This window comes from Rhinolophus sinicus, linkage group LG06, assembly GCF_036562045.2.
Source record: "Rhinolophus sinicus isolate RSC01 linkage group LG06, ASM3656204v1, whole genome shotgun sequence".
Lineage (NCBI taxonomy): Eukaryota > Metazoa > Chordata > Mammalia > Chiroptera > Rhinolophidae > Rhinolophus > Rhinolophus sinicus.
Window position 1 is genome coordinate 45563929 of NC_133756.1, and position 20508 is coordinate 45584436.

General features: G+C 34.8%; 1 protein-coding gene across 43 annotated transcripts in view; it reads left to right on the forward strand.

Annotated features, from left to right (window-relative positions):
* Positions 1–20508, forward strand: part of ADGRL2 (adhesion G protein-coupled receptor L2) — a 597884-nt gene that overhangs the window by 507276 nt on the left and 70100 nt on the right. For all 43 annotated transcript variants that reach the window (XM_074335025.1, XM_074335028.1, XM_074335029.1 and 40 more), the window contains one exon: positions 8164–8377. In XM_074335025.1, coding sequence (XP_074191126.1) covers positions 8164–8377 — 214 coding nt within the window. The remainder of the gene's footprint in view (positions 1–8163; positions 8378–20508) is intronic.

The following is a 20508-nucleotide window of genomic DNA, read 5'->3' on the forward strand; positions in this document are numbered from 1 at the left end:
TGGCTTAATAAAAAATTCACTATTTTTTAAAAAGTAGTTAAGAATTAAAGTATTATATTTGTGAACTTTGGAGAAATTACAGCTATATGCTGAGACTATTAAAAGCATTTCCTTCTGTGGTATATATTATTTTTAATAGTCACGCTTATCAGGATTTTTTCCTTTAGAGTTCAGAATTAAACAGATAGCATTTCATAACTCTTAAATTGCTATATTTTAGTGGCACGTGTGAATTATTAATCGGTGGTTTACAAGTTTTCCAGTGGGAGAAATGAATTTCTTTCTAATGAGGAATTTAATCCCAAAATGTCGTGAGGGACTCATAATGCGTATTTTCTCCTTAAAATATTGAGAGGATTTCAGAAATAATGTGTGAACCTATCTACTGATGGTGTTCTAAAAATAAAATTTTACCTGAGTGTCCAGTGTCCAGAATTTTGTTACTCTTAGCAAATCCCAAAGATAAAGTTTTTCCCCCCTTGTTATTTATGTAGTTGGACTTGATTATGCATTAATATTTCATCATGCGTGTATTAGGAATTTTTTGTGTATTCCAATTTAAATCAGTATTTTGCATATAAATTGATTTTGCTTCCAACTAAATAGTCTTCTTAGAAAACCATTTGTTTGAAATGTTTCATAATTTAAAATATATCCCAAATTAAAAAAACAGTTGGTAAATCAAATGATATATGAAACTAAGGCATATCACTCATATATGCTGAGTTATTTTATAGTACATGATCATAGATTTTTTTTTTTTTTAAGGTTTTATTGGGGAAGGGGAACAGGACTTTATTGGGGAACAGTGTGTACTTCCAGGACTTTTTTCCGAGTCAAGTTATTGTCCTTTCAATCTTAGTTGTGGAGGGCACAGCTCAGCTCCAGGTCCAATTGCCGTTGCTTGTTGTGAGGGGCGCAGCCCACCATCCCTTGGGGGAGTCGAGGAATCGAACTGTCAACCTTGTGGTTGAGAGCCCACTGGCCCATGTGGGAATCAAACCGGCAGCCTTTGGAGTTAGGAGCATGGAGCTCCAACCCCCTGAGCCACCGGGCCGGCCCCCCATAGATTGTTTTAATACTTTCTTTTGCAAGAACTTTATATTTCTGTAAGGATTTGCTTTGTGTTTCATGCTAATAACCAAGTTTATGTCACACAGATTGCTACATTTTCAAAGCTAGTGTGCTTAAGGTTGGAAATGACATTGCATTCTTTTATTTTCTTTACTCTTGTCATGAAAACAAATTCGAAGGTGAAAGTAATTTTTTACTCTCCCCATTTTTTAGGTTCCTCACATAATTACTGACAGGTTAAAAGAATTATATGGTAATGAATCCAAAAAAAAAATTTGGATGTTTTAGGGTATGATTGATATAGTTATTTCTTAAACAGACTAACAGTGACTAAAACAGTAGAGGGACATTCTGTAAACTTATGTGTAATGTTTTTAACATACTGCTTTTTAGTATACAAAGACAAGTTTTATTATAAATCCTTGATTTTTAAAAAAATTTTGTTTTGATGACCTCATGAATATGCACTGATAAATGAAAAAGTTGAACTACTAGTCAAATAATTTATCTTTTAGGTTTGCTTTTAACATTCTGTTTTCATCTAAATTATAATGAAATGGAAATAAGTTTTCTGGAAGCTTGTAGGCTAGAGTTCAACCTGGTTGAAATCATGTCCCCTTCTTATTTTTTCTCATTTCTTTTTTAGGAAGAAATCTCATTAACATATATAAACAAGAATAAATCAGAGATTTTGAATGCTAACACTGGTAGTAGACTCTGGCCTGACTTAATGTCTCAGGAGAGCTTAAAGTCACAACCTCACTCCCATAGAGGTCCCTGATAATCAAAAGTCATGGTGCTTCTGGGAACCCTAGACAGCGTGAGCAGTAGCATCCATGACAGGGGTTAGTTCAAAGTAATTAAGAAAAACAGTACCAGAAAAGTTGAAGTTTTATATTACAGCTTAATAAGAAGACTTTTACAGGGATGCATGATTTTACAGAGATGTACAAAAAGGAGACTAAATGGAGACAATATTAGCAAAGCAGACTGTTCCCAATCAAGGGCTTGAAGTCCATAAGAAGGCTAAGCTTATAGCAGCATGTACTATTTATTGCCAGAGGAGCATCTTTTCTTGCAAAAATGCTCGCAAATGATGCAACATCCAATGATAGAATTCCAATTCTGGTCTCACGAATTCCCATCTGGCAGCAGTGCATCTGTTTATTAGGAGTTATCCCCTGAATGTGAATGATTTCAATCCTAAGTCACTGCACCTGTTGCTGGGAGGTATTTATTCTAATCACTAGCCATAAAGCACAGAGAGTTATTGCTTGACATTTTATAACTCTGGGAGGGGGGCGGGGGAATTGTCTTTTCAAAATCATTTGTTCAGAGTGGAGAAAATGGGGCAAAACAGTTCATTTTACTCTAAGCACCACTATTTGGCAGTGTTCACATTTGCACAGCACAAAGCTGCAGTATTGATTTCGTTACTCACGGGGCCTCCCACAAGTTTTTTCTTCGTTTGCCACAGTTGCAAGATGGATTGGATTATATTTGTTGGGATGCTTATTTTTTTCTTTGAGATAAAGATTGAAAATACATCTTCGGATAAATGTCATAGTAGTAATGTGATTAAAAGGCTTTGATTTGGGAATTTCTTTACGTTGATAATGTTGACTGAGGAATTTCATTGAATACTCGACCGTCAGACACACCATTTCCTTTCCCTGCCCTTCTTCCTCTAAGACTAGAAGCAGCCAGTACTCTCCTACTACATCCTCTACCCCCAAACCTGCTGCTACTTATTATCATTTGTAGAGGCATTAAAGTAGCAGTTAAGACCAGGAACTGGTAACTGAATTATTGGGTTTCCAACCTTGCTTTCATTTGTATTTGAGGTGTGATCATGGAAAATTTAATTTTATTCCTGGGCCTCAATTTCCTCCTCTGTAAAATGGTGGTAATAACAATAGTTATACAACTGTTTTGAGAATTTATAGTTAGTAATTATTTGTAGAGTCCTTCAAGGGACTTCTGGTGATGATGGGGTGAAGAGAGTAGCAAATCTTCTTCTCCCCCCAAAGAAGTAGAAAACTGAACATAATTGTCAACAAGAACCATTTTAGGTCTGGAAATTAATCAGAGCCAAATAAGAAATGGGAAGCATTTATTTATGAGAAGCTGATAGAATTTGTGGTATGAGCCTTGGAAGTTTAAAACCTTCTAGCCTGGGGCTGCTCCTATTACCCCCCATCAACCCCCACCCCCACCCCCCCCACCCCCACACACACCGCCCCCAGCCTTTCATTGTGGAAGTTTGATTAAGGCAAGGCTGGCCTTGAAATTCGGTGCTTCTGATGCCAGGGTGAGTTAGCTTGATTTGGAGTGGAGAGTGGAAGCCCGTGTCCCGCTGCGTTGTCAGTAAAAGTAGTCAACACTGGAAAACAGATGGGTGGAAACCCCTGGCTCTGCTAGCCTGAAGTATGGTCCCATGTGTGGAGATTGGAGGGCCTGTCTGAAACATAACCAGGAAATCTTGGAAATGAAAGGGCTAAAAGTTCTCTGTGCATTCTTGACTAACTGGAAGGTACACACACATTCCAAGGAAAAGAGAGGACTTGGCAGAAGGTTAAGTAACCAAGGCTAACTTGAAAATGGCCCAAACTTTGAACACTTGCCCTAACTCACACTCAGCTCAGTCAGCAGAGTGTAGAGACCTTGTTCTGGGTTCATGGTATTTGTGAAAAGTCTCTGCTCGTACATTGGCTGATCACTAAGCTATGCCAGCACAGGGGTGATCCCTAGGAAGCCAGGCTAGAAAATAAAAATAAGAGCTAAAATAACAGCAGCAGTAACAAGGAGCAGAGACGTAGCAGCTTGCACACTATGCAGGAGACAGATTCTACAGATTTAAATACAGTCATGATACTAAAAAGAAAATATCACAACAGCAACAATTCTCAGGGGAAAGAAATCTGAATCAAGAGTTGCTAACAGCGTATCATTTAAAATGTCTAGTTTTCAACAACAACAAAACATTTACAACACAGGCAGAGAAACAGGGAAGTTAACCCATACTCAGGAGAAAAAGCATTCGGTAGAAACTTCCTCTATGTGGGCCCAGACGTTAGATTTAGCAGATAAACATTTCAAAGTGGCTATTATGAATATGATCAAAGATTAAAATAAAACTATATTAAAGTATTAAGAGGAAATATGATGACAATGGCTTAAAAATATGCAATCTCAATAGAGAAATAAAAACTCTTTTATAAAAGGCCTTGGAGAAATTCTTGGCACATCTTAGTTATAGCAGTTTTAGCAGTATGTTGCAAATAACTTCACCTTTTCCTCTCCAAATACAGATATCTCAGCTTCATCTGAACACAGAGAATCTGATTTAGTAGGTCTCAATTAGGGCTTGAAGATTTCTTTTTAAAAACACCAGCTGACTTTGATGCAAAGTCATGTTTGGGAATCAGCCATATTATAGTCTTGGCAAGTGATTTTTAAAAAATTGTTCTCAAAAATACCCCACTGGAACAGTTAAGAATCACTTCATGTACAAAGGCAGAAAGTGTGATTAAGAAGTAATGGCCATACTTGTGATTTCTTCTGTGTGACTCAGTATAATAAGTCATTAATGCATATAAATAAGGGGTAAATAAATGCATTTAGGAAGAAGCTTTGCTCTGCCTTTTCGTAAGATTCACTTAAGTGAAAATACTGAATTTTTAAAATTAATGTTAATTGTCATAGTTTTATTTAAGACTTTCCAAACTTCATTTGAATTACCATTGTCAGTGGAAGAGGTTGGATGCACACTCCCTGAAGTTTTCAGAGAAATAGTATGATGTGGCCAAAGAAGGCACATTTTTCTTTAAAACTTATGTAAATTTTTCTTTTGATTGCATAACTGACCCACGTTTATTTTCTCTCTTCCACTAAGGTTTTGATTAAAAGTTAATTCAGGAAGATGTCTGCTTGTGATTTGTGTGAGTCCTGCCTCGTTCATCACACATGCTTCTGAGAATTATCATGACAGTACCATATAGCCTACAAACATGTTGTGTCACAACACATCCATGTTAACATTCTCTCATATGTTTTTTTTTTTAAAGAAACAGAACAATTATTGATCACTGGAAAATATTAGAATAGCATGTGTACCTGATTAAAAGGAGCTTGCCTGTTTAGAATCATAAACTGGTGAAATTCAGTACAACTTTGAAATGAGTTTAAATTCTTTAGAAAAACAAATTAAAACCCAGAGAAGTAAAATGACTTAGCCTAGTTCACAAGGCTGACCCAGATGCCCATACTTTATCACTATTGTTTTCATATGTACACATTTGAAGTGTAGATTAGGCTCTCTTTATACTTATGGCACATGTCTCTACATTTCCACAAATGCAGTTTTTTTCTCCCCAATTTTTATTGGGGAACAGTGTGTTTTTCCAGGATGTCAAGTCATTGGTTTTTAATCTAGTTGTGTGTGTGTGTGTGTGTGTGTGTGTGTGTGTGTGTGGTGCGGCGCAGGTTCAGTCCCAAGTCAAGTCATTGTTTTCAATCAGTTGTGGAGGGCACAGCTCACTGGCACATGTGGGAATCGAACCAGCAACCTCTTGTTAAGAGCTCGCGCTCTAACCATTGAGCCGTCCAGCTTCCCCTGCAGTTTTTATTATGATCAATATTTCTGGTTTTGTGAACCTTTCCAGTAGTTGTTTCCTGTCAAATTTACTAACATGCCTTGGTGAATTTCAGATTGTATTAAAATGTATAAATCTTGTCCGGCTATCAACAAGGTGGCTTGAGAAGTCACTGAGTACTTTTCTGTTCATGGCCATTAATACGAGCATGGACTCTGGAGTCCTGAGAACCCTGAATAGGTTCGAATCTAACTGACAGTAATCCTTGAGGCTCTGAAAATTCACTTAGAACCATAACTGTAATTCTGCAAACTATCAACAACAATAAAAATGAAAGGGCTCAATTTAAAAACCATAGTGCTTTGTAAACCTATATTTTTGACAAATAGTAAAAGTTGTGAATTATGGCTCCAAGACCATCTTCTAATAATAAGGTCTAATATTTGCAATATTTTCTAGTAATATGATTTATTCTTTCATCAAAGAATTATAACTGCAGATCATGTCTGCTTTAAAATGGGTTGTGCTCCAAAATTTTATATGATGTCACTTGTATGAATTTCCACACAGCTTTTGCCACAAAACTGTCAGCTTCTGAAGCCCTAAAAGTATTTTCAATTCAAACAACTATAATAAGACTAGTTCAAGCAGATTTATTTGTATAGGCAGTGTGGTACAGTATCAGGAAATGGAAGAAAGCAATAATACATGTAGAAGTTTATGAACTTAAGGAAGTTCATAAATAAACTTTTTGAAAGGCTGGCCTGTTTATGTTTACTGTGTGTGTTGATATTTTCCCAACTCCGTTTCTGTATTTCTTTCTTCTTCATTGGTAGTGTACCTCTCACATACTTTCACTCATCTCATAAGACCATAAACCTTCTTAGTGAAAACCTACCAAGGTTGGGTTTTGCTACAATCCCCTGAAGATGTCTGTGCTCCAAATTATGTCCTTTTCTTCTCTTCATTCCAATCACACCTTTAGTTTTCTCAGTAGAACTGAGAGGTCCACCAACTTTGAGAATTACTGGTTTTCTAAACCATACCAATGTGTAACCCAGTAACCCTTTGGAGAATTATTTGCATCTTGGAAAGGATGTACATTTATCCAGGTGACTTTCATTTTCACTGAATTAGTGAAGAGGCATTGTGCAATTAAGTTAAAGAGGACAACTTACGGCATTGGATTGACCTGTACACAACCCAGCTCTTCAATTCGGAAGTTTATATCTTGGAACAGTTTAACTTCTGAATATCCATGTTTTTGTATAAAAAGGGATATAAGGAATAATTGATATAATGCAGAGTGATTAAAAGGATAGAGATAAGAAAAAAGTACTGAAATTATTGGAATGCTATACATGACAACAGGTTAGAGAACTGAAATTAAAAAGGGAGACAGTGGAGGAGAAGTTTTTGATAACAATCGCTAACCCATAGGTAGCACATCTGCATACCACAGATGTACTTCTCCCCCACATCGTTCTTCTTGGCTGTTCTTGGCTTTCTCTGCTTTTGCGCTTCCTCCTGTGCTCTGTTACTACTTAACCTGCTTGAATACTGGTTAAATTTAAAATTCTAATCTTTTATTCCATTTGGGAATCTTTTTCACAGCACTCATGAACAGTGGGTGTCTATACGCTCCATAATGCACCATGCATCAGTTCATATAGCATTTTTCATTAATCACTCACATGTACATTATTTCATTTTTGAGTCACACAGGTAGGAAAAGTAACACACCACAGATGTTTTCTCTGCATTCTGTAGATGACAAAACTGAACCTTAAGAAATTTTGCCCTTTCTGGGCGTTTCAAGGTGCTGGCCTGGATTGGAGCAGGGCTGCCTCCTTTGAATTCCCATCTGTTGATTTTTGTCAGTTTTAAAGTGTGTATAAATTGAAATAAGTTATTGTGCCATAGATATGTTACTGCCATAGTAGCTTAGTTATTTTAGGGGGAAACTGCTAAAATGAAAGTGTTTTTAAGGCAATGCTACTAACAGGAATTACTATGTCTACATTAAATGATAAATAAAGCGAGTGTGTAGCAGAGCTTTTATTCCATTGCATAAATGAACACTGTTTTCTTGGTTGGTTGTTACTACATTCTGTAAAACAGCAATGTTTATAAATCCATTGATTAAATTTGTCATTTTTCTCTGAATTTACTCAAAAAGAGCTACTTAGTTTCTGTTTGTGACTAGATGATACAGAAAATGTTTTGTTTAGAATAATTTCAAATTGTCTCTAACGGGTGAAATAGTCCAGCTAAAGATACATATTTTTTAAAAAATCTAATGACTTCTTGACAGATAATAAAGAACCAAGGAATTATTTAATAAATGTATGAATGGAGAACTTAAAAAAACATAGTTTGTGTGACATCTCTTGAATATAGACCAGAATTGTATTATATTACTTGAAAAATGCCTTACTGAAATAATATGCTTCATAAGTGAGTTAATTAATCATTTATTATTTTTTCTTTTTAGGTTTCAGCAGAGCAGCTTTACCATTTGGGTTAGTTAGGCGAGAATTATCCTGTGAAGGTTATTCTATAGATCTGCGATGTCCAGGCAGTGATGTCATCATGATTGAGAGCGCTAACTACGGTCGGACAGATGACAAGATTTGTGATGCTGACCCGTTTCAGATGGAGAATACAGACTGCTACCTCCCAGATGCCTTCAAAATTATGACTCAAAGGTAAATATTCATGCTTTGCTATCCTATTTTAGCTATTACATCCAAATTGGTATAATAACTCCAAAGTGGATGGGAGCAGTCCATATCTCAGCATATTTATTAAACTGGGTTAGGGTTTTACCTACTAATGTCGATTTCTACTGTAAGTTTTTAACATTTAAATGTCTTACCGTTTTTATATAGGTTGACATATCAGAAAGAATATGTAATAACATCTTTATTTTTTTAATATATCATAAAATGAAGAGTACAGATATATATTTCAAATGTAATCTTGTATTTTAGGGTTTTAAAATTTTGAAATTTTTGTAATATCAAGAATGTTTAAACGTCTGGATCTTTGGCAATAATTTCTCCTTTTTTTAAAATTAATAAACTTTTTTTATATCAAAAATAGCAGAAAGTACAGAGAGTTAATTTGGATAAATGCCAAGGAGCACAATGACTAGATCCTATGGTAAGAGTGTGTTTAGTTTTGTAAGAAACTGTCAAACAGTCTTTCAAAGTTACTGTACTATTTTGTATTCCCACCAGTAGTCAGAGGTTTTGTTACTCCACACTGTTACCTAGTTTTGGTGATATCAGTGTTTTAGAATTGTGTCATTCTAATAGGTATGTGGTAGTCTCTCATTGTTTTAATTTGCAATTCCCCAATTTTCCATTGTGTTGAACATTTTTCACTTTGCTCACATGACATCTGTATATCTTCATTGGTGAGGTGTGTGTTCAGGTCTGTTGCTCATTTTTTTTTTTTTTTTTTTTAAGATTTTATTGGGGAACAGTGTGTACTTCCAGGACTTTCTTCCAAGTCAAGTTGTTGTCCTTTCAATGTGCTGTTCAGCTTCAAGTTGTCCTTTCAGTCTTAGTTGTGGAGAGCACAGCTCAGCTCCAGGTCCAGTTGCCATTGCTAGTTGCAGGGGTCGGAGCCCACCATCCCTTGCGGGACTCGGGGAGTAGAACCTGCAACCTTGTGCTTGAGAGCCCACTGGCCCATGTGGGAATCGAACCGGCAGCCTTCGGAGTTAGGAGCATGAAACTCCAACTCCCTGAGCCACCAGGCTGGCCCTGTTACTCATTTTTTAAAATCAGGTTGTTTGTTTTGTTATTGTTGAGTTTTTAGAGTTCTTGATGTATTTTGGATAATAATCCTTTATCAGATACGTCTTTTACAAATATTTCCTCCCAGCCTGTGGCAGGTCTTCTCATTCTTTTTATCCTTATCTTTAGAAAACAAACAAAATAAAAACAACAAATGCAACTTAAGGAAGCATACACTGCATGCACTTGCACATTTGCTCTTGCCCTCGTCTCTCTCTCTCTCTCTCTCTCTCTCTCTCTCTCTCTATATATATATATATATATATATATATATATATATATATATATTTGTTTGGGTAATAAACTATTGGTTTCATTTTTAAAAAACAATGTGTTGGAAAGTACATTTTAAACTTTCTGTAAATGATCTCTCTTAACTGGACAACTGCCTTCCTACAGAGAGAGAATGGAAAAGCCTGCTGATGATAGGGGTTGCCTTTCCTCTGCCTTAACCCAGAGCACATAACTCTTGGCATCTTTTGTTTTTCTAAATATTGGTACTCTTGGCATATTAGAGTTTTCTTGTATATAAGATATTAAAATTGTGGTTAGTTGTGATTGAACTATTGCATTTAATATCCAGCAGTCCCAGTTATTTGAAACAGAGAAACTTTGAAAGAAAATTTAGTATCACCAAATTTATTATACATTATTGCTTTTTATATTTTGTTTACTAGGAAAACCATAGTTCTACCCAAAGCTTTCACCCTCATCCTTCTGCTTCTTTTCCCCCTCTGCACACAATATTCTGTCTAGCTCTCTGGCTTACTTACTAGTCTGCCTTAAAGTAGAAGAGCAAAATTTTTAGATGAGTCTGGTCATTGTAGGCACATTGAAAACATCAAGAAATTATAAGAGTCAATGGAAAAAGGATTTTTTAAAAATCTACACTGTAAGAGTATGGGTACAAATTGCTGTAAAATTTCTTATTTCACAGAGAATATGTACTAGCATATTTTTATTGGTAGCACATTCGTAGTAAGTAGTTTTCTTTTAATGTTGATACTGACCAAGATGTTTTTAGGAAACCAGAGAACATATACAATACTTTAAAAAGATTTCCATCAAAATGTTTTTATTTTTATTTCTTAAAGGGCAGTTATTAAAAAAAATTAAGACTAAATTTTATTTGCATAAATGGTACTTGATCAGTAGTTTTAAAGTCCTTTATGTAGAATACGAAATCTGACCAATGAGCGAACCACAAAACATAACTTATTTGGAAGAATAAATTCATTGCTACAGTAAGTTATAATAGAACAATTTGTATATGGTATTTCAAAATTTGGGAATTGCCTATGTTAGGGAGGCAATAAAGGCAACTGCTAATAATTGACCATTTATTCATTCCTTACATGTTGATCCAACTATTCAAAGGCAGTGATATGATTTGAGCATTTAAAAATAGGCCAGAGAGAAATAGGGACTGAAAAACTCTTCTGTATAATTACCTGTTTTTACTAAGACTGGCAAGCAGCAAGCATTGGGAATTGGAACAAAGAGAAAATCTAGAAGAGCTAGCCTTGAAGAACATACATTGTGGGTAACTTACCTTTGTATGTGGGCTTACACAGTTAAATCTAGCACACAGTTGACTATCTAGCAAAATACGTAAGTTATCATACTTGTACATATAAATACAACTACATATAGGGAATGTACAAGATAGATAGCAAGTTATTTTTATTGTTTCGTGTTATAAAAGTAGGGCTGCATTTTTGATACTTTTGAAAGGAACTAGAGTTTTGAGGTATTTAAATTCTGTGAAAGCATACAGTTGTTTTCCATACCCTTGTTGTCAAAATGTCTAAACAATTTATGTGTATTAATGCAAATAATGGGATGATTCCAAAACTGGCCGTCAAAACCCCATTTTTAAATTGTCATATTATACTGGTGACTTATAATTATTCAATCACCATAATGACAATTTAAACATGAATACTTTATTGACAAGGAAAACAATGTTAAGATGACTTAAAAATGAGTTTCATAGTGGTAGCTTATAAGTACTCTAGTCTATGTATTAGTATGTACAATATAAACCTTTAAGGAAGTCTGCCATATTTGACCATTACATACAAGTTTCAGATAGCTGTAAGAAAAATAGATAGACAATATATTTGCAGCTGAATTATTACTGAATAGTTACTGAATGTGTAGAATATATTGGCTTTTCTTTTAATTATTATTATTATTATTTTTATTAGTTTCAGGTGTACAAAACAATGTAACAGACTTTTACACCCCTTACAAAGTGATAACCCCCTGTCCCTATTGTTTTAATTTTAAAATACTTACAGTATTTAAAATAAAGTAAGAGTTATTTTCACCAAACTCCTAACAATTTGACCAATGTTTCCATTTATGATCATCAAATAATGTGATTCAATAATGTAGGAAAGAGACTTTTTTTCCTTTAATGTAGAAAATTTCTTTTTGGAAAAATCAAAATCACTAGAATCTTTTCTATTAAATTTGAAAGTCTCCGTTTTCTGCATATAATGATGGAGATAGGCACAAAAATTGGAATTGCTTCAGCAGTTGAGAGTCAAGTAAATAAATAACACTTGTAACTCTGACTCTGCTGGTAATAAGAGTATTGTTACTCATTCTCCGTTTTCTGTTTTCTGCTCATTTAAAAGTATGAAACCATCAGCTATATCAGATGTCAGAGGGGTAGTAGCTTGGGGGAGGGATTTACCACTTTTTGAGGGATGTAAATGTCTAACTATTACGTTGCTTTGTACACCTGAAACTAATAATAAAAAAAAGGTATGAAACCAGGGCTTTATTAGTAACTGACAGTGTACATGTCTTATAAGAACACCAAATGGCTCATCCTAAAAAGTGAGAAATGAAATTATTTTCTAAAATATGTATTTTAATACTTTATAAAATAATCACCATTACAGATCTTTTTTTAGTACTCTTTGAGGATAGTACTAAAAAAATGATCTGTAATGATGGGATAACTTAAAAAAGAAGTTAATAGTGTCACACTTTGAATTTATTAAAGAAAAACAACCCTACTACCCTTGGATGAATAAATAAATTAGAATTTGCTAACAATATTGGTTCTTTGCAGCACGTGGGGACAGTCTAGTTAGTATCTTAAAGTGATACGCTAAATTGTACCTGACATCCTCTTCTGGGATTGTTTTATAGTTGTTCTTTTATTCATATTCTTCACTCTAAGAACCTTTTCATTCTCATCAGTGTAGTTTGCTGCCTTAGATTATGCTCTGTAATACATCCTTAAGTTTTTAGCATTTTGACCTAGACATCTGAAAGTAAATATTTACTGTTTTTGTTTTCAATATTTAAGGTCAAGGTTAATGATTCATGTGCGTGGGTAGGTCCAGTGTTACAGAGTCCCAGCTCATGCTATCGGATATTCATCAGTGTTCCTCTGTCAATACAAAGAGTTTCTACAAGTAATGTGTACTACTCTCAAGAGGATAGTAAGAATACATGCCTCAGTTTTTCCTCTGGTAGGAAAAGTATATTTTGTGTAATCGATTCAAAGACAGGCTCTTTTTCACTTTTTTTTTTGGAATTGAAGTTGCCCAAGGAAATCAAAGAATTGCCGTAGACTTAGAGAACTAGGCTGGCTCCTTAAAAGCTTTTAGCCTAGATTTTTAGCCCCATATAGATTACAACTGGTTAGAATCCCGTAGCACATCTGTATTAGATTTCTTATTAAGTAAAATGTACTGTATTTTTGATGTTGTACTACCCTCTTAAGCGCCTTTAAGTTTATTTGGGAACAGGGTGGCTTATAAAAAAATAACTAGTTGAGCAAGCAGTTGTTTTTACAGATTTGGCACTCATGAGTGTGGGGATAGGGATAGTTGCAGGTGAATAGATGATGTCACCCACAGAGATTGTGTAGTGTGAGCATGCCAGAGTTCTAGAGCATTCCTGCATTGAGGGGCACAGGTAAAGTTGCCATCAAGGAAACCAGAACGGGCACAGGAGGATAATGGCTCATACCCAGTAGTAAAGCAGTGAAGACATACCATTTATTCTCGTTGTTGAAGATTTTTATTCCATTTTGACAACTCAAATAAAAGAATATGCTAGGATTTTCAAGGTAGCAGTGTTACAGCATAGGAATCAAGAATGTAGCTTTCAGTCTTGTACAGACCAGAAAAATTAGGTAATACCCTTGTCACATGGAACCAAGCAATGCATAATAAATACACGATCTAGATTTACAAAGTAGAGGTACAACTTAGGGATGTTTAAAATCTAACTTCTGGAACTTGGGTCCCATTTAATTAAATTAAGCTAAGTAAGTGACAAAACTTATTTTAGAGCCAAGATCTTTTCCACAAAGGTTGGGATGATAGAAGTAAGCCAAAATATGTACGAACCAGATTAATCTATCCCATCCTATACCCCATTCAGTAACTTTTTTATCCTTGAATTTCTAAACCCTATTAATGTCCTAACCTATTATCTCGAAGTATAATAATCCTGTGTTATTTAACATGGTCAACCCAGCAGCCACTTGAGTGGTGACAGTTTCTTTTGTGCATGAGGATTTGAAGAAATGCATTATTGCATGTGTGTGCATTACTTTTTTTGTTCCGTGGGTTCTTTACATTACTGCAGATGCAGGATAAGACTGGAACATTGAGTGAATACTCCCAGCACGTAGTTAAAGTTAAGGCTGTTTGGAGGAACCATGCATTCTGCATCCAGGAACAAGCAGAATGGTCTTACCCTCTGCCTCTCCACTTCCATTCTTGCTATCCTACCAGGCAAGGCACAGAAGTAGAGACCCTTTTTGGGAGGGGGAAAACATAGGCCATTGCTTCTATTTTAAGAGAGTTATTAGGTAACAGATTGTTAGAGATGCCGAGGAACTTGGGACTCATTGTATTCTAACTCCCTTTCGTGACACTTGGGAATAAACTGTTTATAGTCAGTACACTTTGTTCACAATGAAGCATGCACGGTAGTCCCTCTTATCCATAGGGGTGCTTTCCAAGACCCCCAGTGGAAGCCTAAAACTGGGTGTAGTGTCTGAACCCTTTATATACTATGTTTTTTCCTATACATACACATTGATGATAAAGTGTATCAATTAGGCACAGTAAGAGATTCACAACAACTGCTAATAAAATACAGTTGTAACATACTGTACTAAAAGTTATGTGACTGTGGACTCTATCAAAATATCTTGTTGTACTGTACTTACCCTTCTTGTGGTGATGTGAGATGATAAAATGCAAAATGTATTCCTGAATCTGCAACCATCCCTTACTTACAGTAAATGGCTTGGTGTCACTCGTTTCAGGGGATCCCTTGCTGAAGTTTTCGGATAGGCTCAGTGCTTTCTGGTGCATCATGTTGCCATCAATCAGAACACGTTTTCTGTTCATGTCTGCTGCTCACAAATTTAATGTCTTTTCCATCATAACTAAGCACTCTCACACATTGTTCCATAATTTCTGCAGTTTGAGGTGCGACAGCAAAACTATCACACGTTTCCCTTTCCTTCTTCATAATTTCATGGATAGAAGATTTGTTTTTACTGTAGTTCTTAGCAACCTCAGCATATGATTTTTTCTTTTCTATTAATTAGAGAACTTTTACCTTTTCACTTCAAGGAAGCACTTTACAGCTTCTCTTTGGTATATCCCAGTTGCTGCATCACTTCTCTTGTACTTTGGGACCATTATTAAATAAAATAAGGGTTACTTGGATACAAACACTGCGATAGATGCCACGACAGTCGACCTGACACCCTAAATGGCTGCTAAATGACTTAACCAGTGGGAAGCATAAGCAGTGTGGGTACTCTGGACTAAGGCATGATGCATGTTCCAGGTGGCGTGGAGTGGGACTGCGGGAGATTTCATCACGCTAAACGGCATGCCATTTAAAACCTAAGAATTGTTTATTTCTGTATTTTTTCATTTGCTGTTTTTGGACTGTGGGTGAGAGCAGGTAATGAAACCCAGAAAGTGAAACTACAGTTAAGAGGGGACGACTGTATGTTCTCATTTAGGAAACTATCCTGGGAAGGAGTGGCAGCATAATATCTGTCTTTTTATTTTGTGAACCTTCAGAAGGTTTGAATTATTTGCCACAGGGGCTGAACTATCAAATCATCTATACCTAGAACCTCATTAATGTTTATCTTGGTGGCATGGAAATTTTTAAATAATAAATATTCTTAAATAGTACTTTACCTAGCTTTTTAAAATATGCTTGTGTTATTTTCAAGTATACTAATAGACACTCAGTGTGTGTAAAGTATTTTAAGAAAGGAGATACTTAGATATACACATATACACATAAAACATTTCTGTGGGAACTGATGAATGTTGGAAGCTTCTCAGAATTGAACCATGAAGATCCATTAAAATGCAGTCACAGCTCTGCCAGTGCTTTCTGGCAGACTTCATATTTATAGATTTCAGTGTGGATATACTCTCCTCGACATACAACCCTCTCAACTTTTATATTGATCTTTCAGTCTTTATAAAGAAGCTTTGTATCTAAGGCAGAGCTATATGAGGGTTTTTTTAATTTAATTAATTTTTTGTTTTCTGATCTTTCTTTATAGGTCACAATAAACTTCAAGCCTGTCTTTCTAAGATGCTCACATCCCTTCTTTATTATGACCTTTTTTTAGAGGGAGAAAAATTTGCCCAGTCTGCCATTTTCATCTAATTTGATGTTTTATAATACTTGGGGGTTGGTATATTTTATTTAAATATTTACTGGTCGACAGTGCTTCTCTCTTACTTAATATATTTATTTAGGGAACCTATTTATTTTCATAGGAGCTAAGCCTGCCGTTTCTGAGAAACTACATTCTAACCTTCATGCTGTTTATTCCAAGTGCATTTATCTATCGGTAGTGTCAGGTGTATCAGACATTTGCCTATTAAGATGAAATGTATCTTGGGAAAAATTAATAACTCAGATGCTACTATCTCATCATCTCTGTGTGATCTTCTTAGGTTATTTTCTGTTAGGTGATGGGTTTCCACTAATTCTTTCACTCTTTGGCTGAGTTGTTTTAAGTCAACTAAATGGAATTACAAGCACCTCTCTTTAGCCAAAGATTGGGAGGTTACTAGTACAGCCTCTTGAACCTTAGTACAGTAATAAATAATCATTAAAGCTCTAATTGGTATATCTAATTGGACACATACTTTGCATGTCACTTACTGATGGACATTTAAACCAAAGCACTCATTATAGGAAGGGGAGACTATTGGCAGTAATAAACATGAATCATATTAAACATTCACATTTAATGCTCAAGAAAGACTAATAAATTATAAAATAGATTAGAAGACAAATCATCTAAATATCCCTTACAACCCTGCTTAGCAAATGTAGAAGAAAGAAATAATGTCGCATCAAAGATTCTGCCCTACAGAGGTCTTTGTTTCTCCTTTTAAAATGAAAATTAGTAACATAACTCGACTAGATAATGAAGACGTGAGAGTACAAGTGTGAATTGCTGGTTTTCAGGGATATTTCTAGTTAATATATAGTTTTTTAGCTTTTATACTACATGCATTGGTCAAGGAAACCAGGACCATTTTCCCTAAGGATACTACTACATTGCGAATATTCAGTATTTCCTAAGTCTTGAATAATACCTGAAAAGTTTGAATTTGATATTATTTTTGAACAGATACTGGTCAGATGAGAGAAAGGGAAGTTCATTTTTAAAAACAAAGACATCTCATTTTAAGTCTGATTTTGCTTCAGTTTTTATCATTAGAAGTTGTCTTTTTTTTTAAACCAAAGTCGAAGTGAATAAATAAAAACAAATGTGAACATTTATCTGATGTACAAATTTCAATATCATTATAATCTTTTCATAGTGCTTTTCACACTTATTTATCATTTATCCCATCTTTCTCATTTGAGATATGAGGTGAGGTGACAGTGGTATTTCAATAGTACATATATTGTCACATAGCTTGTTGTTTTTTACTTACTTAGAGCATTCCATACTACACACTAAACTAATGGTTTCTGTTTACAAAGTAAATTTAAACAAATTATGGTAGTTGACAGAAACCAAGTCTAATACAGTGTTGTATTACTAAATTGTACTAGACAATCAAAAGCTAAATAACTGAATAAAAGCACACTAGATCTGCTTGCATAAAACTCATTTCAAATACCCATTTGAGTGTTTTGTTTTGTACTTAAATGTGATTTATTTTTAGTGTGTATCTGCTTTCTGATGTCATGCTACTAATGTCAGTGTATAAATATGACTTAAAAGCATCCTTTTAAAAAGTGTCCTTTGAACAAATAAAAATAGATGTTTCATTACAGTTGTAGAGAATAGAAATGAAATTTTAGAGTTTCAAATCAAGGCATATTCACTATTTTTCCTTTGGGTTTGGCTGTCTGTTCCCCCTTCCCCCCACACACACACTTAAAACTTATATCCAAATGCTACTGAAATGTAATATAATGCATATTTTCTGCTAGTATAAAAAAGTGAAGAATTATGAATTGTAACTTCACTTAAGATTTGGAATCTTTTTCATGTGCAGTACAACTTCATATTGATATGTTTATTACTAGGAAATTAATACATGCATTCATCAAAGCTTTGGCATAATTTCATTGTCTGAAAATGTGCTGTTTATTGAATACATTTTATTATGCAATAAATAATAACAAATACAATTTTGAATAAAGCTGAGAATTTCCCATTTTCATTATTCTTTTTGTTTTATTGAGGTTTCTAAGTAAGTTTTTAAAAATGCCTATATGTTATCTGGTGGAGAAAATAGCCTTAGTTGTTGATTTACTCCACATCTTTATTTTCTTCCTAGCAGTTTAGGAACTCTGCCACGTAAAAAGCAGGATACAACTGTGAGTTAGTATCATTCATAATGTGCTCTAATGACTAATTTTATTAAATGAAAGGAGAAGATTTGATATTAAGTTATTTTAAAAAGTTTAAACTGTTACTCATTATGGCCCTATTAATTTTCCATATATCACTTAATATTGCAGCCCTAGACCATATTAACCACCTCAATAGTAACAAAATCACCAGTATCGATAGCCTAATTTGTACCTGTTCAAGGAAAGTTATTGAGGGTAATGGGGCTTCTGATAGTGTTTTACTAATATATAGTTATCTGTCTTAGATTTTAAAGACCTATCCTTTTTACTCTGCTATGTGTTTTTTTCTAAATATAGCGATTTCGTTACAGTTTTTAGTGCTGTTTGCAATTATCCCACAGTTAGGTTTAGAGCTCACATATCTCTCAGATGTCTCTAGGAGAAAGGAAGAAAGACAAAGAAGTGAGCGATTCTATAATTCTAATACAGAGGGTGCCAAAAAAATGTATACACATTTTAAGAAAGGAAAAAAAACCTGCATTAAAATTGTAATACTTAATATATACTGATGACAAAAGATGAATACAAATAACGTGTATACATTTTTTGGCACCCCCCAGTATTCATTTATTTCACATAAATCAGTGAAGTGTATCACGTACCTAATACATGTCACAGTTCTCCCAATATTTCTTTGTATGTCATATGCAACCAATAAAGACATGGTTTTAGAACTCACCTAAACACAGTCCCCATGGCTTTGAAGGCAGTGCCTGAAATGAGAGTCACTCTGTATAGTTCGCTTGAGATCACAGCAGTGGTCTTTCTGTTCATTTTTTCAGACCACAGACAGATCATTGTTACTGAACTCCCCTGTAATTTGTGAACATATTACTCTGTTTCTGTAGGTGGATTTATCATGTAGCTAATGAATCTGAAACGCCAGAGCCCTTCATTTGTTCAGGCCACTTCCAAGGCATTGTTAGGGCCCCAGCAGCATGCTCACAAGGTCATGTGTTCTTGTAAAATTTGCTGATGTATGATATTTAAACACAACCTTTTAAGGTTTTGATTTCATTCTTTGACTCCCTTGTTACACTTCCCCTCATTTATGGTCACTTAGGAGTAGCCAAGTGCATTTTTGGGGTTCTGTTAAGTGGAAGGTCAGTTGGTAATAAATTCATTTTGGGTTTTAGTGGGGTGTTTTTATATGGTTTGTGGACAGTCGTGTACAGTTTAATCATTGCTAGCTATTCTGGTGAAGAAATGGCCTCTAGAAATTCTCCTATTACTCATTATACTGCCGTACTGATCATGACCTATATGTGCAAGGCCAGGTGTCATTATAATTTGAATGTGTCCTATGGCACCTGAGACATGTGGCAAGTGTTAGAGAAATAATGTCTGAAATATAGGGAGGCAGAAGCTAGTCTGTGGGAAATTCTTTGAGTCATTAAATGTGTAAAACAGTAAGTGGAGATTTGATTCTCATAGATGACTAATCAAAACAGAATTTCTTTACTATGTACACATTCTTCATGGAGTACGTACAGTACATAGAGAACATATCAACTGTATTACTTAGAATTATAAATGCACCATACTGTTCCTCTCTTTTAATGAATATCATAAAATAGAATTGTACCAAATGTTTGTGGGGCACAGGCCAGAGCAGTTCAAAAAACACGAGCACGGTGACTTTGTAGGTGTGTGCTGTATGTATCCATCCCAACCATCAATAATGGATAACAAGTTGTGATCATCTGTTCTAGAAGGAAAGCAAAATTATAGAAAGTGACACTATGAAATTGTTATATGAAGAGACAGTCATAGATTATGGAGTGAAAAAATTAAGGAAAGTCATGTAAAGGAATGCCAAGCAATTAATTTCTTAAAACACTTTTGAGTTTTGTGGGTTTTGTTTCTTGTGATTGTTGTTGGCTTTTAAAAATGTTTTGTTTGTTGAGATTTTTTTTCCCCTAAAGTATTCACTTTGGCACCTGATTTTCTACTTGTCTTTTTTTCAATTTCTTTTCTTAAAATGGTACCCCTGAATTTTATAAGCTTTAGACCTTAGAAAACTTGAATCCACCCTACCTGTTTTATTTATAATGTGATAGTTTCAAGAAATTGGCAGTGTTCCACTGGACATTCATAGGTTGATGTGTGCATTTCAGGACATT